General features: G+C 33.6%; 1 protein-coding gene across 2 annotated transcripts; it reads left to right on the top strand.

Moving 5' to 3' along the window:
* The first annotated feature begins 79 nt into the window (after positions 1-79).
* LOC148605105 (serine/threonine-protein kinase DCLK1-like) lies at positions 80-24,356 on the top strand. Of its 2 annotated transcripts, XM_088550631.1 has the most exons (16): positions 80-258; positions 4,719-4,786; positions 6,392-7,113; positions 10,524-10,623; positions 11,469-11,588; positions 12,363-12,421; positions 13,366-13,393; positions 15,623-15,719; positions 16,133-16,190; positions 16,640-16,759; positions 17,121-17,267; positions 17,845-17,978; positions 19,440-19,517; positions 19,824-20,001; positions 21,091-21,204; positions 22,772-24,356. In XM_088550631.1, the coding sequence occupies exons 2-16, from the start codon at positions 4,741-4,743 to the stop codon at positions 22,865-22,867; spliced, it is 2,097 nt and encodes a 698-aa protein (XP_088406757.1). In that variant the 5' UTR covers positions 80-258; positions 4,719-4,740; the 3' UTR covers positions 22,868-24,356. The 2 variants fall into 2 exon arrangements, with proteins under 2 accessions (XP_088406757.1, XP_088406758.1); XM_088550632.1 differs by lacking the exon at positions 4,719-4,786 and having other exon boundaries at positions 81-258.
* The last annotated feature ends 397 nt before the right edge of the window (positions 24,357-24,753 follow it).

Below are 24,753 nucleotides of genomic sequence, written 5' to 3'. Positions count from 1 at the left end.
ATTTAAATTATTTCCGATGTAATCACTAAAAATTTAAACGCTTTATTCACTATAATTGTAGGGATTATAATTCTACTGATATTGTTTGATACCATTATAATCAATACGTGCTGGAAACGAGGCGTTATCGACCGTTCCAAGTCCTACAATGGCATGTTTGCAATTTATGGAATAATATAATGTCCTCTGCAGTTGACTCATCGTGTCTGAAATAGCAGCACTAGAACCGAAGAGTCTGGAAATAATATTCTAAATAAGGTAGAGTATATGTAAATATTTATTTATCTACATTTTCGTTTAATTTTCCAATTCACATGGTAATGATGGTAGTGTGTTTGTTTAATTTATTTAAATAGTTTTATTTTGATAGGCAGCCAAATCACCTTAAGATCATAGAATTAAGATGTATATATTGTGGTATTCTTTTAAAATCTTATTGTTTTGTTCAAATAAAATAGTCAATTGTGTTAAATTTTGAACTTAGATAAATTGTCTATTTGCTTGTGCAGTTTTAATTGTACAATCCCAAAGAAAAAATTGGCACACGACTTAAGTATTTAAAATGTCTATACAAAAATGCTTCAGAGTTGACATTAACATATGTTCTGAAGACTTAAAGTCAAGATCCTACCAAATTAAAATAATTAGTTTTTTTTATGTGACATCTGATGATATAGAACTCGTGTAGTGTAATCTGAATTTGTCTAAATTGATTTAAAACTTCCAGAGGCAGATCCATGAATTTATAAAAATGGGGGTCCAATCAAGAAAGTTAAAAAAAAGGGTTCAAGACATGTATACTATTCTTGCTCAAAATTTTGCAAAAAAATAACAAAATTTTCTATCATTATGGGGGATTGCAACCCTAAAACCCTCCTCCTCCAAAACCTCTACTGTCTTCCTTAACATAGAAGCGATGCATGTACCCATTATGAGCGAAAGTAGTAACCACTACTGGCATCTATGCTTTATAATGGGCTTCACATATTTGTATGTTTGTAAATTTTGTGTTACACGCTTCTAAGAAGTCTCCTTACTGGCAATTGTATATTAGCTACATGTAATTCCAGTCCCCACCTCATTTCTTCCCTCAATGTATAGTGCTATTTGCTATACATGTATTGTAATTCCAGTCCCCATCTCATTTCTTCCATTTATCTAAAGTGCTATTTACTACAAGCAATTCCAACCCCTATATTATATTTCTTACCTCTATATATTAAAGTTGTATTAGCTACATGTATACATGTAATTTCAGTCCTTATCTCATTTCTTCCCTCTCTCTATAGTGCTTTAGTAAAATGTAATTAGCCGCCCGCATCTCATTCCTTCATTCTGTTTTTAGTGATATTAGCTTCATGTACTTCCAGGGTACAATATCTCGCTCGGTCTTAGGGTTAAACGCTATTCCAGTACCCAACACAAAATATACCTCTGTCTACAGTACTATTAGCTACTTATAATGTCAGTCCACATTCCATTGTCTCCCTCAATATAAATTGCTAAGGGAGTAAATCTATTAATTTCTTACAAGGTTACCCGCCATTTGAGGAAACTCCCCGTCAGAATGTATTTTAATGTAATTCTAGACTGATCGAATACAAGGTGTTGAAAAAACACAGTGATTCTGTTTATATGTTAAGCGATCATCTCTTTGTGCAATATTCTTATCGATATGATATGACATGGCACTCGGTTTGGGAAAGGAAGCACTTCTACAAATTATGATCAAAAGATTTGACAATTTTTATCATGATGCCATGGATGAAATGGATTGGAGTGCACCTTCTGACACTTACGTAGCATTGCAAATGTTTATCAGACATATACAACTTATCTCTCCATTAAAGACTGTCTAAATTTGGGTGTTAAAACTTATCAATACACCTCTCAAGGGGTATACTAAAAAGCATTAGTAAAAACTTAGTTAGATATGATTTACTTTAGAAGTGTCAACGTTTCAAGCAGCATTCGATAACACTGGTATATTTTTAACACTTATGTTTGAATTAGATTCAATACATATACATTAAAATTCCTATATGTTGGGTACATAGATTGAAATAGCTTTCAGACAATTATTAGGGTATACTTGTATTTTCAGTCAGTCCAAGTTGTAAGAATTTGAACTTGAAACAAAGCCAGAGGTTTATAAAGTTATTGTAAAGGATTATGTTTAAAATATATACATTTATATATGCATGGTCACAATATTGAAATATTTATTGGCTTTTAAAGTACATTACATGGTATTCAGGCATTTGTCAAGTCGATCGTTTTACGTCTTAAATTTTGACCATTTTTTGAATGAAAGAACCGATGTGATCGAAAAAGGTCCTTTAATTAAATGATCCTAAAGATTTTAGAAGGTCGAATAAACCACATATATTCAAACATTTTTTTCTCATATATTGCCAATACTGTTCAAGTCGAGTTCGTAGAACAAAGGCGTAAAAAATTTAAAAAAAAGTTCAAGAGAAGTTTTGACAACTAAATTAACTAGTAACCACATAAACATTTATCCTCCCACGAGTTCAGTGAAATATTTAATTGAATACATGAACCAGTATCTGTAAGAATCTGGCTGTGGGTGAAGCATATTCATAGCTTAAAATAATACTTCCAGGGCCGGATCCAAACGGGGGGGGGGGGGGTGCCAGCCGAGTTTTCTCAGAAAAAAAAAGGGGTGCTAGGACATTTATTGCCAGTTTTTTTTGTAAATTTTACACATGAAAATGAAAAATTTTCAAACAAAAAGGGGGTCCCAACCCCTGCACCCCGTCTGGATCCGCCACTGACGTCGTAATTTCATTTTTTTTTCGTTCACCGGAAATGAGGAAAGTACAAAAATTACAAGGATTTTCGTACTAGCATTCTTTTGGCAAAATCAGTTCAAAGTAAGAATTCAGGGCAGATGAATCAACCAAAAAATATAACTTACAAATAACTTACAAAGGTCAACTCAGATAAGGATGGCCACTGAGTAACACTATGTTGTCAGCTTTGGAGGGGGGGGGACCAGCATTTTTAATTTTTAAAAATTTTGCCTGATTTTTACCCCCCAAAAAAGATTTTAAATGCAATCTTCCTATAAACAGCAGTTATAAGTCGTATTATATTAATCTGTCTAAATATTTATTTCTGACTAAGGATTAAGTTGTACTGTAAATCTTGACTACTTGCTTTAGTTTTAGGCCCCTGAAGTGTCTTCCCATATATACAATAAAGATCCAAATACACACGAGTGGCTAGATTGGGTCTATTTTCAGGTCCCATAGTACAAAAATGTATATGATCAAGTCAGATTTTCAGAACTGCAAGCATACCTGTGTGGTAAATTGTTGATAAATAGTACGTATTAATAATCAAGGCAACCAAGATTCTAGCGGAAATCAAAGGAATGTAAGCCAGGGACGAAGACCTTATATAGAAAACAGACAAACACGACAAAGAACATACAGTAACTAAAATAATACATACAAAGTAACAAAAGTAAATGAGCAACTCGGACTCCACTAAAAACCGGGAGCATGGTCCAGGTGCACCGGTAGGGTAAGCGTCCTCTGTTTTTCTAGAAACATCCAACGAGTTGCTCATAAAAAGTAAAGTCCGGGGTGGAGGAAAGAGGAAAGGAATACCATGACAAATCAGTTTTCACTCTGCAGATGGATACACCGTAACGATCCACGAGTTCATGACGACGACCATCATGGAATGTGCTTTTTTATGAAAGATACTTACTGACTGACTTATTGCTCTTTGGTCAAATGGTATATGGACAGCGACACACTCCAAATTATCATCTATTCTTGACCATCCTCTGGCAGATAATCGTTTGCTTAGTTTAACTTGAATAATTCGGTTAATATTTAGATGAAGATACTTAGTTCATTTCTGTATGTGATTAAGAGTCTTATTTTTTGCATATAAATTTTATATATATCCCGTGTGTTCTTTTACAGTTAAGTATATACACAGGGGCGGATCTGGCATGCGCCCTCTACAATTGAGAAAAATAAATTTGCATGAAAACTTGATCATTTGTCACAAATGCTATACCCCTCCCCAAAATTTTCATGCCTCACTTGACACAGTCTTTATTTTTTTATGCTCCTAACCTGAAATCCTGGAACGGCTACAGATAAGAATGAATAAATTAGATTCCCCAAATCCGTATTATATGAATGGATATATCGGATTAAAAGCTCTGGTCGCACGTCCGGACCAATATTTGTGAAGCAATTCACTCTGCCCCATCTTAGATATACATTGCGGAAGCCTTATAGATAAGGTATGCGATAAATTCAAGGTTTGCATACTCGGAAATTATGGACATGAATTCTATTGTTTGTAACTACTGGTATCGGGTATGATATGAAAAATTAAGAATCGTTTGATTCGGAGCAAAGCTTGTAAAATGCCGAAGCCATTGATGTATACCAATATTGAACAATTTTATACCTCATTCATGTGTGTCTGAGAAATAAATTTTAATTTGTTTGAAAATATGACTTTAAAGAGGCAAACGTACTTGCAATGAAAAACACAGTATGAAATTCATGCATTAGAAATTTTTCTTTCTTCGGGGAGAAATTTTAAAATTGAGAGAATTCAAAAGAAAGGGGAGCGTAATTAGGAATAATTATATTCATAAATACGATGTTTTCACTCTCAACCATTTAAAGAACAAATTTTAGTCTAGTTTGTTGTTGTTTAAGCATTCTATTCAAAACAACCAAGATGACTTTGTACGAGAGGTTAATGACGGAGTATTTCTATAATCCATGTAAGTATTATGAATGGTGTTGGACTATATACTAGGACATAGCTAACTTTTCTTTCAGGCCTGCTATCTTTAACACTACTTTCGGAAATGCATGCCCGGAAGTGTTTTCTAGTCTAATATGAAAGGTTTTATTGCAACTTATCGACATGTACTAGTCAGGAATACATACAGTATAAGTTAAGGTGCATCTATTTTTCGGTCTGTGCTACCGTCTGTCTGTCCATCTTTTTTTCTTCAAGTCTGGATCTATGTCATTGGCTTTTGTGACAGCTTTCTTATCCTTGGTACAATTTAATCTCTATATGGTAATATATGCGCATATATGACCATTTATGATAACCTAGAACCAATATCTATTTACTGAATAGAATTCTAAGCATCGTTGGAGAAATCGGTTTTATATCGATAGATTTTCAAGTTTTCCTTACTCAACAATAGAAGTATCAATACAGAGTTGTCGACTATGAATCACAAGAAGAATTCAACGATTGATAAGTCTAGCCAAATAAAATCGTATCGAAATAGCAATCGGCGTTAAGGCAAACAGCTATATATCAATTCCAAATTACTCAAACATAAGTGGAAAATGATAGACAGCATTCTTCGAAAAGAGCTATTTATTTGAAAGTTGCATGCATGGAGTAATGGTCAGTTTTCGGGAGCACCAATTTATTAATGCACACAGCACACGTAGCATAAGCATATAGATCATGGTGAAGGTGGCTTAGAAATGGTAACGCGTTGGTATCGTTTAGTCCGTATACACTGCTTGGTATAGGTTGTCAAAAAAAAAGATAAAATAAAATAAAAAAAATAAAAATAAATAAATAAAAAACACACAAACAAAAACGACACAGTTTTGCCTCTTTTCCACAGGCACTTATTTCGACATTTTTATACCATGATTGGATGTATAGTAAACACGATAAAGACACATCTAGAAGCAAATGCCTGTACTTCCTTCCCCACACACTGCACCTATCAAGAGGAAAAAAATCGAACATTTTGTGAATCGGGTAAACTCAGCCAATTTTTTTTTAAATTCACTTACACTGTTTAAGAACAAGATATATTAGATTTTAAATCTATCATAAAATACGCACGAGTACAGTGCTAGAATATTTTCAGACTCTTACGTTTGCAGCCTTCATGCTTTTAAAAGGATCTCTGCTATTGGACTGTTAGCTATGGAGCTTAATATAATACTTTAATGCTTGTGATGCATGTACTTCAGGTTCAATACGTATACATCGAGCAAAACGATTATTATGCTTGGCACGACCAACAAGATGTTTGAGGTTCCTAGGCGTTTATATACCATTATCCACATTAGAATATGTTTATAAGGAAGAAATTAAGTATCCTTCGATGATGTGAACCGACGCATGAAGTGATCGAATCGGTGACAATTTTTCAATCACAAATGGCAAACATTAATTTTTACATTCGTTTTTATAGTTTAAAGAATTCAGCTAAGCACATATAAACACAATAAGCTAATATTGAAACGTTTCACAGCTCTGTAAAATGAATTTAATGTATATCCAATACATGATATGTTTACTCGTACAAGTAAATTTAAACATTTCATTTGAATTTTTGCAGTTGACAAAGAAAACGAGATGGCGGCTGCCGATTTGGTGGCGTTCGATGAACATTTCTCAAATGAAGATCGATTTAAAAGTTCTAGTAGAATAAGTGGAAAGAGTGGTCGAAGTGTAAGTCCAACCCACAGCGCACATGCTAATTTTCTCAGATACAGCATCATGAGATCCTCAGACGAGAAAAAAGCTAGAAAAGTTAGATTTTATAGGAATGGAGATAGGTTTTTTAAAGGAATTGTTTATGCTGTGTCTGCGGAGCGATTTCGGACGCTGGATTCCTTGCTAGTTGATCTCACTGATAGCCCTATTTGTGACAGGAATATTTTACCCAATGGTGTCAGGCATATTTTTACTCTAGATGGTAGCAAAAAAGTTACGAATTTATTAGATCTCGAAGAAGGCGAAAGTTATGTTTGCGCCTCGACTGAAGTTTTCAAAAAGTTGGATTATATAAAAACTTCTAATCCAAACTGGAATGTCAACTCTAAGCCAAAAGAAGACCCCTTAGCAGCAAGCTTTGGAATGGGTGGAGACGGGAAGGAGTTCATTAAACCAAAACTCATAACAGTGATTCGCAATGGATTAAAACCGAGGAAAGCAGTACGCGTTCTCTTGAACAAGAAAACGGCCCACTCGTTTGAACAAGTATTGAATGACATTACAGAAGCAATCAAGTTGGACTCAGGAATCGTTCGAAAAATATTCACAGTAGACGGCAAACCAGTAAGTCGAAATTATCAGGTTTCGTAAAATATTGATAGCTTTAATTAACTATTAAATATTATATTTCCCCCAAGTATTTTCATTTAAAAAAGATAATACATTTAATGTATCTTTTTAATGAGATTATATATCACCACAGTAACTGTTCTTTTTTGCATCACCAATATATGGATGAATACATGATAAAACTATGGACCAAAAAGAAGTACAAATTAAAAAAATAGAAAAAAAATATAAGATCCTTTTTTAGAAATTTTGAAATAGTCTAGTGTCGGATCGGACAAGGTCCATTGAACATAGACTGTGATAAAAACACCCTATTTAAAACATATATAACCACACATGCTTCATCCTTCTTGTTATTTTTCAGAGAAAGAAGGTTTGTAAACAAAATTGCACTTTCTTATTCGTCTGATATTTACTTACACATATTACACGAAGGTCACATTTAAAAGTATAAAGTCATATAAAACACTTTTCAAGTTTATTGTTTGATTTCACCAGTATTTAACAGAAAGTATCACATGTTGTGAATGATAAACATGCAATTTTAAACAAACAAATAGATCTACATGTATATATATATATATAAACGTCTCAGAATGTGACGACTCTATTCGCTACACTGCTCCATCGGATCAAATTGATACAGGGAAGATATGTAAACATATAGAAAGGTCTGAAAAAATCCCAACAATGTTAGAACTGTCAAATTTGCGATGCAAATTTTTGGTCGTTCCCTCCGCAGGACGTGAACTCGTACCGCTGTGACATCTATGGCAACACCACCTGCACAAAGTCCAGCGCCCTAGACCACTCGGCCAGTTAGGCTGCGGAGGGAACGACCAAAAATTTGTATAGCAAATTTGACAGTTCTGACATCGTTGGGAATTTATGTTCTTAAGTAGTTTGTGAGGACCGTTACTAAGAACTTAATAAAGTGTGATCAATATTACGAATGTAATACATGCATTTTTGTTTCTTACATTTTTTTCTGTTCCTTGAGTCTCTATTGCTTGTATTGTCAGCGGTAATCAATTGAAGTATTGTATTTTTATTCTTGTTGTCATTGCTTGAATAAAAGTACTTTTATTTTTTTCATGATTTCTTATACATTTTTTTTGTAATCCGATTATTAACAGACGGACTGTAATATTTTTTTTTAAATCTTTTGCCAATTATTTCAAGTTTCGATTATTACATTGAATTACACTAACGGTCCTTTTTGTGTTCAGGTTCAGCCATGTACGGATATTTTAGAAATAGCCAGTCTCCAAAGGGACCATTTTCAATGATTCTTGTAGTATTCACGCAAGAGTCTTCTTGTAGTTGGATTTATTAGACTTAGAATCAAAATGATGAGGAAATAATTTATATATAAGTTATTCTGTATACTTGTGGGGATACGATTTTTTATGGGCTATGGCTAATACTAAAAAACATCTTAGGGACAGACAGACAAAAATATTTATATAAACGATATCTGACACAACAGTACAAAAATTAGAACCACATTTGGGCCCATATGGCTTGTTTGTGGCTTCACTTGTCTGAAAATATAGATGGTCACTGTGATAGGACAAAATGGTTGTACCAAGTTAAAAACATTTATGCTATGCCTCAGCAGCCAAAACGTGTACGTGTTCATTCTTTAATACTTCAACTTTAGGTTATGAAATATCTCAATTGATCCCTATTACAGCTATATTGAACATCATTTCGTTATTAACACCCATAATATCATAGGGGGACATTAAGATATTGATTTGAGACCATGTCGGTAAAACGTAATGATCGCACAAAAGCACAACATGCATGGTGTGTTTCGCACAAACGTATGTTGGTGGGAAACCTTTCAGAGTGTCTTAAAGACAATGATTTATAGTGCCAGTCGAGATTCCTCAGAAAAGGGTGGTTGCTACAACATTATTTGCCATTTTTGTCAGTTTTACACATGAAAATGACAAATTTTCTAATAAAAAGAGGGTGCCAACTTCTGAATCCGCGACTGATTTTGAGCAATAAAAGTGCCAGTACAAGTTAAATTAAGTCGACATTTAACTATGACAAAGGGCGTAAAAAAAATTTTCCGCCAAAATTTGGACACCCGTCCCTTACTTAGCAACAAAAGCGAACATATCCAAACATATGCCTCCAACAGAGTTATATTGAAGTAACACAAATGACTGAGGTTGTTTCCAACTAAACAGAACCTTTGAAAACAACTCTACTAAATATGGTCTCAGAGCGGAATTGCACAGTCCAGCTTCCATTAATGTAAAGGCGTGTTTGCTTCAAGTTGAACTGAAATATCCCGACCCTACGGTCCTAAACTACCACTGACCTGGTCATCCCTAAACATTAGAATTAACTTAACAATAAACAAATTACCACTAAATGACTACGGCAGTTCTAAGCTTAAATGAAGCACCCTACATATTACGCAGATGCTTCCAATCTGCCAATGACCGGGTCATGCCATAAAAAGTCACTAGACAAGTTTTTGATCCCAGAACCAAATTATACAGTCGAGCTGCCACTAACGAGACTGTTTCTAATCTAGAATGAGATCGGCTTAGTCAGCATGTTGAACATCAGACTTGATTATCAATCTCATTGTTTCTGACTCCGTGATAAATGAGAATGATATTGCAGAACTCATTTCACATGGGCTTCCTTTATCGTTAGAGCCATCGATTGGATTGCAGAAAATTGAAATCAAATATGTCATGGTTGCAGTTTTAGGCTTGTGGTAGTTTACGTAAGATAAACTCTGTTGACTCAAAATAAATAATCTTAAGCCTTGTGTTTACTTGGCAGTTGTACATGTCAAGGAGGTGGAGTATGAATTTCAGATAAAAGGAATGAAAAATGGGTATAAGCCAATTCGTGTATTGCATTTTGATTGCTTATTTGGTGAATAAATTGTTCATTCCATGTTTAAATGGTCACAATTATGAATCAAAACTACACGGGGGTAAATAACACTTTGCGTGATTTTGTGATTTCAAGAGCAAATCCTAACTATTATATAATTTCACTAATTACATAGACCATTCACATTCATTTCCTTTGACGCCTGAAAAATATTGATTCCATTGAAATAAATGTTCCAGTTTTGTAGTTTTTGCTGCTTAGTATTTGTTCAGTAATCTGCATCGACAAGGTACATGTAATTAATTCTATCTAAGCTTGGTAAATGATTTATAAGTATATGTTATATTACTGCACTTAACAGTAATAAACGGTACATGTAAAATGCGAAACGAAATCGAAACGAAACGAAACACATCGCAAATTGAGGATGGCTTTAGTTTGATTTTGAAGTACTAGACATGGGAGTATAAATCAATATAAGATTATCTTTTTTTAACTGTAGCTACTCATTTTACTGAAAATATTCATTGCAGGTCAATTCATTATACGACTTTTTCAAGGATGAAAACTCCGTATTCATTGCATACGGTCATGAAAGGTGCTCTCAGGACGATTTTGACTTGGATGAAAATGGTAGGTAGAAATTAAATTACAACAACTAAAACAGCTAACCTCATTAGATAGAGTTGCATGGTCTTCACTTGATGGAATGACTATCACACATAATAAAATATCTTAGGTATTTATCTGGACAATTGACGAGGATATTCTAACTTTGTACTATATATTAAGTTTAAATCTCCCTCTTGTCCAGTTACTAACCTTCTGTAACTATTCTGTGGACTGTAACATTATAATTTTCTATTAGGCATTATTCGATACTCCACACTAGAATGCAGGTATCGTAATGAAAGATCTGATGTTAATCAGTTTGACGATATTCGACTCAGCTTGTATTGAGTTCTTTTATTCCCCAATTGTATCTTAGAGAATAATCTGTGGCACTGTAATCTCTGGCACGGTGTAATCTCTAGTAAGTGTTATACTGGTCGGAGATGCAAGTGGAAGAAAACAATTGTCTTTCAAATATACGGAAACTTTTATTATGAAGTCCTGTTAGTACATGTATATATATCGTTAATGATCCTGTCATGCAACAAGAACGGATAACATTTTTTTTTCCAAAGTACTACGACAACCCGGGGCGATGGGGTTCTGGCATTGGAACTCGGCTTTTTCTGTTGGAAAATTTGTTACTTTCGTGTAGTTTTGTTGGTGGTAAAATTGACTAGAAATAGCCTGGAACTCCTGCTTGTTTCAATTGGTTTCACCACCAGGTTAACACATTCTCTTTGGATTCTGACCAATAACTAACATGTTCAAAACCAACGAGATATTTCAAATAAGTTAAATATAATCCATTACAAGTCTGACTTGATCCGATTGTTTGCAAAGAAATTGTTTGTTTTGATTTTTAGAGGTAAAATATGTATCCGCGTACAAAACAACATCGTTCAGACAGTCTGAGAGGATAACATTACGATCTCCAAGATCAGCACGCAAATTATCATTATCATCCAGAAGTCTAGACAAATCAGGTATATTTGCTATCTTCTACGTAGAGGTATTTTTGCTTTTCAAAGCTTTAAAAAATACACAGCTATCACATTCAGTGCTTTACCATGTTTTTAGTACATTACATTGGAAACCGATACATAGACTTTGAAAATTTTCAGTCTGGAGCTCATACATGTAAGCTATCGATGTGCTATGTATTTAATCATAAACGGTTGCTTCTTCAGAATTATGGTATATTAATACAACACACATCTAGTGCGATTTGATTAGTTGATATAATATAGCGTTTTGTCAGTGTTATTATTTGTAATATTACCAACGGAAATATTCGATTTCGTACCACTCGTTTTCTAAAGTATTAATGTAAATAGAAGTTTTATTAATCACTACCATAGCATCTGTCGACTCTGAGTGCACTGAAACACTAATTTGTGCAATCTTACTGTAAAATTAGTAAATAGCTGTCCAGGTAAAAACGTCACCAACTAACAAACATGGTGCATATCGTTGAACTGGTTGAATTACAGATAATTTAAAATATTCAACCCAATCAACTATAAGCACCGTTTTTCTAAATAACGCTTCTACCCCAGTTTTCGCGGTGTTATCGAAGAAACTTAAAAGATTAATCAAGACTTTCTGTAAGCTGCAGTTAATCACTTAGGATAACTGTATAAGTTGATGAAATACAAACGGTTTCAAGAAATTCGTTGAGGTTCTCTTCTTTTAGGACATACGAGTATCACTTTTTACTTGTAAGAAATATTTTAGCATCACAAATGTTTATATTTCAGCACCATCATCACCAACAGCATCTCCCAAATCCTCACGCAAACTAAGGGTGGTGTCTGCAGTAAGTATCTTATAGTCTCTCTGAGCTATTTTAGATATAGTGGAAGAAGATATGAAATTCGTAGTGATACTTGTCTTATCCAGTTAGGGCATTTGTTGCATTGTATTAAGGTGTGGCCTATATTGACTTTGAGTGAATATTTCAAATGTCGTTTCCATAACTGCTGCAATACTTGTAAATTGGTTAAAAATAACAATGCGGTTACAAGTTAATTAACTTTATATGTTGAATGCGTGTTTTACATGTTTGCGTCGCTGAATACCAAAATGAATCAAAGACTGATTATCTTCGAAGTTGATAATCGTTAAGTATTCTATGCCACTGATTTTGGTTTACTTTCAACATCCTAAACGACACGAATGCGATGTTCTAAAATCGGGCGACTTCCCCATGAATCTTAGTTCCCTTGATATAATTTCTCTTTCGTAACCCGAAACAATCAAAACAACTGGTTAACAGGAACCAGATTAAAAACTGGAAATGGCTATATATAGATATCGCGGCCTTGATAATCTGTATGACCTATAAAGTCAATTGTAACGAGCCCCTGTGTTTGAATCGGAAAATGGGTAATGTTCAATGCTAACCGTTCATTTCATCTAGATCTTTTAATGTAAAACACGCAAGCGCAGAGAACACATGTTTATGATACTTAAGAGGTACATTTTGATCGGGTATGAAGCTAGAACTACGAAGCTATGACGGTAAACTCGGCACCGATCAGGAGCTTAATGCGGAGTAGCAATATATAATTATGAAAATCATATGCCAATGTAAAATACTGAAATTACAAGTGCAAGAAGTCGCTAACAATATTAGCAACTCAGAAAGGACTATTAGCTATGTTTGTGCACTGTGTGTGTTTGTGTCCAAAATATTAAGGGTTTAATTTAACGCTTTCTCTGTTTGCGTGGCAAATTCATTGGGTCTCATCTTTATTTCAGCCAAAATACAGGACGGCCAACGGACTAGGTTAGTACGCATTAATTTACGCTTCAGAACCCATAAACACACAGAAAGCAAACCGTTTCTTCTTTATAAGAACTATACTCCTGTTGTAACTGATACAACCATATTCAATGTAATTAACAAGATTATTGCATGCCAGACGTTTGAATTTTGATAAGATACGAAACATTCCCTTGTTTGTTTAGTAGATTGACTCAGTTTATTGCAGAAATACAATACCTGATTGTGGAGATCTAATATCAAGTTTTAAGACTTTACATTTCCGTGTCCATCAATATTTCATATAAAACATATTTTTTTATCAAACGCCAGCAGATTCCATACAAATCAATTGTAGCATAAGCTTCCTGATATTTCATTCTGAAGAGGCAAGCAATTTAACAGCAATAATAATGAATGGATTTACGTCCGTTTTATTTGAAGACCCTTTTAGAAATTGCGTTGTGAACAGTAAAACATTTTGCTTTTAGTTAATTGTATTTCTAATTATCTTTAGTAAAACATGTACCAATATTGATAATCATCTTGCAATGAGAATAATCTGAGTGAAAATAGCTGACAGAGAGTAATCGTTATCAGCTGCACAGATGACACTGTAAAGTGTCACGACAAAGTTCCATAAAAATACATCGATCTAAAATTGGAATATGGTGATGTCTCGAGTGTAAAATTAGTTTAAACTAGAAAAACTGTGACCAAGGCACAACAAAAGATGCCCCTGCCCCCTACCAACATTTTATGACCAAACTGTTAGCAAAGTTGTAAAACATGGGAAGTTTGGCGACGCTCTGGTTTTGGAATCGAAATTAATACAGGCATCCGTATATCATTTGTTTTGATGAGTAATTACAGAGAAAAATGTTCCTTTTTGTCGATGAATGACTGAGTGTATGTTTTGCATTAGGCCCCAGAAGCTATTCAGAGAAATGGGCAACACTTGGCATTATGTGATAAAGAATGTGACTGTTAAAATTTCACCGAGTTCCACTCAGCTGTTTTTGAAGGAATTTCGAATTGAAACTGGAGAAAGACGAACCATCACTATATACAAAACACACGACCTTGATTGTCGTAAAAACTGTTGCTTCCTTATAGCATTGTCTTCTGGCAGCAATTTGGCCGAGTAGTTGAGATTGTATTGATTACAGTACGGAAAATGTACACATGCTAAAGGAAGGAAACTGAAACATCCGCAAAATAGGGGATTTTTATTCGAAATGTGCCATATTTATTTTTTTAAAAAAACTTAGTTACTACAATACTCGAAATTAAGCGTAATATAAAATTACACTTTAAACTCTGTCCTCTCCAAAATGAGCTTGAGTTGTCTCACAAAATGTAAATTTCCTATCTGTCAAGTAAATTTAATAAAAAAAAAAGAAAAATAATGTTAAGCAGGATACATGTAAATTTTCAAAACGTAAACTTACCATCCCCCCCACCACCACCCCCCAAAAAATAATAATGAAAAAAAAAACAAAAAACAAAAAACAAAAAAAAAACCCCAGGATTTTAACATGTACAGGGAATTCCACTGTGTTTTCCTGTAATTTATTAACACAAGAAATTGGAGTTTCTTTTGGATGTAAGTTACTTAACATTCATTTATGCTAAAACGGAATTTCTCAAAGATTCAGAATCAATAAAGAAAACCACAGAACCTTTAATTAAAATCGTTAGATTGATGTAATACCTCACAATACGGTCTGACCTTCTGTAACAAAATAAATCAGTCAAATCAACTGTCTGTCGATCACAGCTGGATTCCCATGACTGTAGTCTCCAATAAAATGTATTTTTGACTTGAAATCAATTAGATATTGACGTCATTCCGTGGAGACCAAGATAAGTTACAAAGATTTTGAACAGCTGTCTTAGTTCTATCTTGATTCCGAAAAAAGGTCTTGTGAAATATTTTTGGCGAGAAAAAAACGACAGTGAAAGGGTAGACAAATTAAACCTATGGGTATTATATTTAAAGGGAGATAACTCATAAGACTGATTTTTTTACAAGATGTAGGAAATCTAATTGATAAAGAAAACACGAAATCTTAATAGAAGTTGTTTTTATTAGTATCGCATATTAGGGTTGAATTGAACTGATTGACAAATTAATAGGCAGTATAGGAAATAAAATTTGTAGAGTTATCTACCCTTAAAATTATCATTGTAAAAACAAAATTATATTTAACTTAAAATATATACAAACCTATGCTTAAAACACTATTTCAGACCTGAGTTTAGGTCCAGCATCACTTGTACAGAGATATGAGATTGGAAAGATCATTGGAGAAGGGAATTTTGCTGTTGTCAAAGAATGTACTGACAAGTAAGATGTATAATGTACTGACAAGTAAGATGTTATAATATACCAACAAGTAAGATGTTATGATGTACTGACAAGTAAGATGTTATAACGTACTGACAAGTAAGACATTATAATAGATTTTAATGATCAATGATTTATGTTCTCAGATTGAACAAGACAGCTAGATGAAGTTAAATGTCTCTCGTACAACAATATGACAAAAAAAATCAAGGTTTTCAGGGGAGAGTCCGAGGGGTTTGTACACCCCTTTCTGTTGGAAAACTTTGTTACTAGTGATTTATGCAAACTTGTTTAATATGCTGAAATAAAAAAAGAGGCTTTTGATTCAATACAGAAAAATGCTTACAGTAATGAGAAACTTCATTCATTCCATTACATGAATATCTATGAAATTGATTATTTATATTTCACAGGAAAACTAACAAAAGATATGCACTCAAAGTAATCGATAAAACAAAATGTAAAGGAAAAGTAAGTTTTGAGCACCAATAAAAAATATATATTTATATTTTGTAGTTGCATAAGTCAAAGAATCTCATAGTTAGAAATGATCATCCTTGGCATTTCAACTTTACACTTCAAGTTGAAACACTTCCTATTGCAGAAAAAAATAAAAAGTTTTTTAAAGGAAAATAAGTGTTTATCTTAGTTAACACTGATGGTTAATGTTGCATTTGGCTAAGCAAGGGATGACGTATATGGATACTGATTTTTACTATCTACATTGATAGAGAGATTGCTAAGGGAGGTAACTCATAGTTCTACAGGATAACATTTTATTGATTATTATATGTAATTATCTTATCTACAACATATATATAAACCAGAAAACAGCATAAACAAGTCATTTTATTATGTGAAAAAATACAACATGCATTATATCATTAAATGTGCCTTTTAATCCTTTTATTTACTTTAAGGAACAAATGATTGAGAATGAAGTATCAATATTAAGAAAAGTAGATCATCCTAACATTATTTTACTGAAAGATGAATATGATACAAAAGATGAGCTGTACCTAGTCATGGAGTTGGTCAGGGTAAGTTAAACAGGGGAGATAATCAAGAAAAAATGTTTTTATTTGAACACCTACTTCATTTGGTTATATATCTTAATTGTGTCATGGTATTATCTAGAATTATTAATACCCAAATATTAGTCTTCCTTTTAAAGAATTTCTTTTACTTTCTCTCTTTTTATTCATGAAAACAATGATACTGCATCTAGCATGTATGCATGTAAACACAGTGGCTTGCTCCCACCATCAAATATACAGCCTGACCAGTATATAAACACATCTTTATATATTGGTATGGCTGCATATTTGATAGTTGGAGCAGGCACTGTGCTATGACTAAGTTGATAAAAATAATCTGTTAACATCTTTTCTTCATTCTCAGGGAGGAGACCTTTTTGATGCCATTTCAACAGCCACAAAGTACACAGAGAGGGATGCTAGCAGTATGATACTAAACTTATGTAGTGCTCTGAAATATCTACACAACCTTAACATAGTGCATAGAGATGTTAAGCCTGAAAACCTCCTGGTAAGGCCAGAGAAATGTTTTCAAAAGTTTACCCTTTCGACCCTAGCACATTTTACTGGTATTTGTTATGAAATGCTGCTCAACTATCATTTTAGTTGAACACTATTTAAGTCAAAAAATCCTCAAATAAGTATCTTACCTACTCTATTTTTCCATTCAGTGTAACCTTAAACAAATAAATATTTTTTTTGCCCAAGACTAGTACCGAATTGTCTTCAAGTGAAATTCCTCCAAAAAAATGTATCTGAAATTTACTGGAATAGGATCTGTTGAAAGGAACATTCAAGATAAGTAGAGATTAGCTGTGTAAAATTGATTTTTTGTCCTAGATGAAAATTTAAAGCCTTACATGGTCAGTTTGTGAAGGAGAGCCTGGGATTCTGTATTTCAAAGTATTAATGTGAAATCCTTTGGCAATATTAGTCCCCAGGGACCTTATACAAAATGTACTTGCTGGGATCAAACCCACCAAGTTGCCTTTCCTTGCATTCTAACCACATCCCTTAATAATTTGATTTTAACATGTCTTTAAAATAATGATAAGAATAATCTCATCAACCAATTTTAACCTGGACAGGTAACACAGCATGCTGACAACACCAAGTCTTTGAAGTTGGGAGATTTTGGACTGGCTACACATTGTGATGAGACACTATTCACAGTCTGTGGAACACCTACCTATGTAGCACCAGAAATCCTGTCAGAAGTCGGGTAAAAAAATAATAACAGTGAAACCTGCCTATACCATGATTTAAAATACATTTAAATTGAGGAAAGTGACTTTAAAAGTTTCTTGTTTAGGCAGGTTTAGACAGGTTGTCAGATTATTCAGGTATGGGTTTAGACAGGTTGTCAGTATTCAGGGTTTGGTTTAGACAGGTTGACAGATTACTCATGGTTGGGTTAAGACAGGTTGTCTGATTATTCAGGGCTGGGTTCAGACAGGTTGTCAGAGTATTCAGGGTTGGGTTTAGACAGGTTGTTAGATTATTCAGGGTTGGGTTTAGACAGGTTGTTAGATTATTCTGGGCTGTGTTTAGACAGGTTGTTAGATTATTCTGGGTCTGGTTTAGACAGGTTGTCATATTATTCAGGGTTAGGTTTAGACAGGTTGTCAGATTATTCAGGGTTGGGTTTAGACAGGTTGTCAGATTATTCATGGTTGGGTTAAGACAGGTTGTCAGATTATTCAGGGCTGGGTTTAGACAGGTTGTCAGAGTATTCAGGGTTGGGTGTATACAAGTTGTCAGATTATACAGGGTAGGGTTTAGACAGGGTATTGGATTATTCATTGTAAGGTTTAGACAGGTTTTGTATTATTCAGGATAAGGTTTAGATAGGTTTTAGTGTACTATGAAATTAGGTCATAGTTGCATGAAATAGCTTTTTTTTTTGTTTCTTGGGGTTTAACGTCCGAGCAGCAATATTTCAGCTATATTCAGACAATGAACATGAAATGGATGATAAAATGAACATGAAATAAAAAAAACGATGGGTCACAAGGATAATAGGGTCGACAAATTTTGATTGCCACTGGAAAAAGGGGGATGGGTAAGGTCGGGCAATTTAGCCTCCTGTGGCGGAGCGCAAAGGTTCCTACTCCTATCGAATACCACAGCAGGGTTCTTTAACGTGCGAGGAACGTGGCATCTTTCCCAACACGGTTTACCACTATGGTTTGCGGTCAGGTTTTCTGTATTATAGCCTGACAACCCCAGCATGTAACACGCCAGGGGTACCCCATTCCACCACCTGGGGTACACATCCCAGTTGCTCTGTGGGCAGAGCGCCTAGCCCCCGGCTAGGTTTCTGAGCACTATTTAGTCGCCTTTTACGACAAGCTTAGCGCTGCTGCAGGCCTATTCTTTTAACACCCGGACCTGCACGGGGCGCATGAAATAGCCATCACTATACATGAACAAGTAAAATTAATAGAAAACAGTTGTTGGAAAAAAGAAATTTGATATTAATAAGCATAAAAATTGAATCTATCCAAATATTTAGTTGTTCTTTACATTGCAACATAATAGTAATTATTCAGGAAGACAATCTGTTAATGTTTCTGAAACAGATTTAAGAGAACTACCGTAAGTTTGGTTGGTGTTCATCAATCTAGGACATGAATGTTGCATGAACTATAATTGCATGGTTAAAATATAAATTTCATTACAGATATGGTGTACAGGTGGATGTTTGGGCAGCAGGTATTATACTGTACATTCTATTATGTGGATTCCCTCCCTTCGTAAGGTAAGTAAAGGACAGTCTCTTTAATTTGTTTATGACAAGTCATTATAGGAGACAAAATTATAGAAATATACAAAATACTATTTGAAAAAAATATCATTTTAACTATTACCAGTGTTCGCTATGATAGATCGAAGGCATATATAAATAAGACTAGGCATTTTAGGTTACATTTAATTGTTCTGTAATTCTGGCACAAATACTACCATGATTTTTTGCCAAACTGAATAGGTCACTTTAAAATTTAATTTAAATGCCCCTTGAGGCTTTTTGCTCGCTTATCTTAAAATCATTTATGTATAATTGCAGTGACACAAACAACACAGAGGAGCTTTTTGACAAAATTATTGGCGGCAATTTTGAATTTAACTCGCCATATTGGGATGATATATCAGAACCTGCTATGGAGTTGATTGCCCTGATGTTGGAAGTAGATCCAGAGAAAAGATTAACTGCTGAACAAGTTCTAAGTCATCAATGGATTATTGTAAGTACTTCTATCCTGCAATCTAGGATTTGTGTTTGTCATCCAGAATTGATGGTTTGTGTGAAAAGGTTTGTGAAATGTGACAATTTCCCTCTATAGTTAAAGTAATTATGCCCAACACAACCAGTCCATCCATTGGTCTGTGCATCTGTCATAGAAAGTTGTTGCCCAGATAGCACCTCCATTTTTATACTTCTTTTCTTTAAATTTTGTTGAATGGTTTGTAGCAGTAAAAGCTTGGATGGAGTCAATTTTCATGGAAAATCTGTCAGGGTGACCACTTTTTTTGTGGTATCAGGACAAGACTTTTCTTAACAAATGAAAAATGGGCTTGGGGTATGTGAATATGCTCACTAAGGCTTTTCAATATCATAACTAATTTCGTCAGCTGACCTTATACTAATTCCTGATTTACTATGACTCACCCCACTTGCTTATTAGCTGAGCTAAATAATGATAATCATTTCTGTATTCAGATCTGCACTTTTGAAAAAATCATACATTTATCTCCCACTTCAATCAACCAAATCTAACAAAATCAAGAATGATAACTCTTGCTAAGTTCAAATTTCATTTACAATCTGTATAATTTTTATCACAAAAGCGCAAAGATCAAATGAAAAACTATGAGTGCTTATGAGACTAGTACATGTAACTGTTTCTGAACAAGAAATAAAATTGAAATTGGTGGGTTTTGAAATGCATAAATCATCTCCTGTCTGATTTTTGTAAAGACTGCTACTTAATTAAATGTTAACTGTTGTCACTCCTACACCACAAATGGACTTGCATATCAAACACACAGCTTGAACCATTAATCAAAGTCTAGTTGTTGCATTTTCTTAAATGTACCAAGACCAGATTCAATGACCACCTACTTGCTGTAGGTCGATATCAATCAAAGTTTATCCAGTACCTTGATTAATAATACAGCAGAAACCTTGGATATTAAGGAAGCTAAACTTTATCTCAGGATGCTTTCCTGAATTTTCCTGTACAAATCAAGCTTCTTTATACTAGAAATTCAGATTCAGGTACTATCACGATAAATTGACTACCCTTAGCAGTCCAATAATCTTTCTTTTATAGGATGACAAAGCTAGCGACTCAGATATGCAGATGCAAGTAGCTAAAAAACTAAAGAAACATTTCAGAAGGAGAAGTAAAGCATCACTCAGTATAGCTGGGATCAGATTAGTAGCAGTAAGTTGACTTTTTTTAACAAGTCAGTCCTCTTTTGATTGAATTGAAGGGTCATTTACCAGAGGAACTATTACTAAGTATTAGTAGTTAAGTGGACAATTGGAAAATTTAAACTCTCAGTAAGACAATGATTCTAAATACCTATTGAATGATGTTTAAGTGTCAGTCCCTGTAAGAATCAGGCAATAGGTTAAACATGGTAGGAAAAAGCCCATCATTTTAATAGTGTAATTTGACTATTTGCACCATGGGAATCAAAGAAAAAAGACAAGATTTTCCATATCATGCTGGACCATTGAGTTACAATTTCATTGAAATGTGCTGAAAATGAACATTTCAAGGGCAGATAACTCTGTCAAAAACCTCATTTTTCCATTGAAAAATTTCTCAGTAAATCCAATGATGCAGAGATCAAATAATGGTCTTTTCAAATAGAGAAAGCGTCCTTGAGTGATATTTTATTGTCAGATCGATGGGTTTTGACATGCATGGTTCTGATTTTTCCCATTTTGCCTGATTCTTACATACACTTACACTTAAAAATTCCAGTCAACAACCCAAGGCAGTTCATCAAGTAATGGTCATCCATTAAAAAAACTCTCCTTATGCCATACTAATTTGTTACATACTGGTCCATGAAAATGCCATGGCAACAGAGCTAATGGTTTTCCAACATACTGACAACAATAAACTAAATGTATGAGGAAAATGACAACAGAGGTTTTCACTCCTATATCTATTAAGAAGCAATTCAAGCACTATAATTCCCAACACAGAATGCTAAAATGATTTGCTAATATAAGAGTTGAAACAATTGATTGAAAACTTAAAAATTTGTGCAAAAATGTCATATCCTCATTATTTAATGCATTTATCTAAATGAGAATTCCAAGTGTCTTTGTTTTCTGGCCTTCCTATATAAGTTTCCTATTAAGTTTGATTTCCATTATATACCCAAACTAACACGTTTCGCAGAAAATTATTACAACCCCCAGAGCAACAATTCTGATACAATGTTAAATATACAATCACACAAAATTTTCCATTAACAACTGCAGAGTTATTCTTTAATACTTTAAAAGTTTCTTTAACTAGTCCTTTAGTTGTTTCTTACATTATGTTGTCCACTCATTCCTCCTTATTTGAACATAAGGTATTTCTTCTTTTTACCTCAATGCCTTTTATTGAAATTAGATCAGTGCCTAGTTTCATAAAAAAAAATCAAGTTCTTTTCTCAATTCAAATATCGACCAATCAAATCTCTTGAAATTAAAGATTTGAGGAAAATCTTGATTGAGATTTTTCAATTAAACCCATCCCCCGCTCCCAGAAAAATTACTTAAGTCTGAATATTTTCTTGACTGAAAGTGACGTCGTAATATCCAAAGTAGTTGATTGGAGTTACCATGGTAATTAAGAATATTCTCAGAATTAAGTTTTTTCCAAGTTTTACAGCACCAGGGCCAGGCCTGACATTTAATTCATTCCTCTTTGTATACAAAATACTGATCATTATTACAATTGATAATTAGATACATGTACAGAGTAAAAAATTTTTCCATTACAGAGCACTCCTTTAGATAAAGCATCAAGATATTTTGAAGGAAGAAAACCACCACTTACAGTTCAACAAGATCAAGATGATGATGATGAAGTTTTCTAAAAATCTCAACTTGTGCATGTGAAAAGGCAGCCTCCATGCTTTTTACCACTTACTTCTCCTAAAATTGCCATGTCTCAAGAAATCTGGATACGAGATCCAACAGTCATTTAATATAATCATTTCAGCATGAAGGAGAGCATGTGATATTTTCAAATAAAAAACAACACCAAAAAATCAAGTATTTTCGTATTTTAAGTCGGAAAAATGCCTAAGTTTCAAGTTTTTTAGGTGATATTGTAAATTTGTCAAACTCTCATTTATCATAGAAATACTATATATTTGCATTTCATGCAATTTCATATTTTCAGGTTTTGCTTTGTTGAAATCAACCTTCATCAAAGTAAATCAAACTTACATTATCTGAATTCATTCAACTTTATTTTATTAACTTGGAACCAAGGATATCAAAACAGTGCCTGGTTTCATAAGAATCTCAAAACCTTCCTCAACTCAAATTTTGACCAATCAAATTACTTAAAATTGGAGATTTGAGATCTTTTTTTTAGATTATCCCACACCTGAAGTATTTTAAAATTGATTATAGTATATTTTAACCTTATAGGACAGCATTATAATGTGCTTTTAGTGATACTTTTTGTTGGTGCTTTATGTTGTTTTAAATATTGTTGTGCCTTGATATTAAATCACAACATACATGTATATATATATTACTAATTTATTTACGGCTATGTGGAATTTATGCATATTTGTCCAAGAAACTATAAGAGAAAAGACATGGATAACTAAGATAAAAAAAAGTCTGCAATATATTCACAATGTAATGGGGAAGGTGAAGTTAGTTTTCTAGCTCCCTTACTTGTCAAAAATTCAAGATGTACATGTAGTAGAATTTTGAGATTACTGCTGCAGCATTTTGTTCCATTCTTTTAGCTTCTAAAATGAACTACATGTACATGTAGCCCTGTCAAACCAGGCTTCAAGTCTTCATTATTATGTTATAAAGAAGCTATTAAGCTTTATTGGATTCAGATGTTCAGTCTTTTTCCTAGAAATAAAAACTTACTTTAGTATTTTAACTCCATCTTGATTACCACAATTTTCAACAAATATCATCAAATTTAGGGTCCAAAATATTACCTGTTTGATACATATTTTTCCTTCACATAAACAAATTTATAGTTACAACGACAGTGAGCTTAGCGAACTCATAAAAAGATAATTTTACAACAGAACCACTAAAACAATGTTTCTTTTTATTTTTACTGAAATTTCTAATCACTACACTATCAATTCCAGAGTGCTAAAAATATCCCATCTTCTATGTGATTGTAAATAGCATTACAATATCATGACAAACCATCAATGTTTGTGAAATAACCCACATCAACCAATTGGTATAGTTTATTGGAAATAATGGAACTTGAAACAGTCATACATGTCTTTCATTTCTAAAGTGTAATGTTAATGTATCTGCTGTATTTTGTTGAATTGTACTATACTTGCTATTTATTAAAAAAAGATAATGAAAGTATGTTTTCAAATCATTTGTGTTGCCTTCTTCTTGCTTTAGATTGCAGAGGAAACAAAATGCTAGGAACACAAATTCAGAGATGATTTTAAGAGGGCTTCAAAGAAAGTGGAAATTGGCAAAATTAGAAGTAAATATACAGTAAAAAAGAATCGTAACAGTAAAATCCTGATTTGAAATAGTGGAATTCCCCTAAAAAGCCGAAAAAAAAATCATCCCTGCATACTCTTCTGATGGACAATAATTCAATGACATGTACATAACCAAAATATGCTAAAAGAACCAATAGGGACAGTGTTAAAACATGAACGGCTCAAAATCCTTCTGCAGGAAGTGTTTGTTCATACTTATAACGAAGACACACATCATATGTTGTAGGAATTCTCACATATCCCTG

This window comes from Perna viridis, chromosome 10, assembly GCF_037379345.1.
Source record: "Perna viridis isolate PV_CMFRI_1.1 ecotype Kerala chromosome 10, ASM3737934v1, whole genome shotgun sequence".
Taxonomy (NCBI): Eukaryota; Metazoa; Mollusca; class Bivalvia; order Mytilida; family Mytilidae; genus Perna; species Perna viridis.
Note: the sequence above shows the minus strand (reverse complement) of the source record. Positions and strands in the feature narration are given on the sequence as shown.

What these genes read in the sequence shown, in the direction of transcription:
- LOC148605105 (XM_088550631.1), top strand. Translation starts at nt 4,741, where the DNA reads ATGACTTTGTACGAGAGGTTAATGACGGAGTATTTCTATAATCCAT. An exon ending in AAACAAAATGTAAAGGAAAA is followed by an intron (nt 16,191 to 16,639) that starts GTAAGTTTTGAG and finishes ATTTACTTTAAG; the next exon opens with GAACAAATGATTGAGAATGA. An exon ending in GGATTCCCTCCCTTCGTAAG is followed by an intron (nt 19,518 to 19,823) that starts GTAAGTAAAGGA and finishes GTATAATTGCAG; the next exon opens with TGACACAAACAACACAGAGG.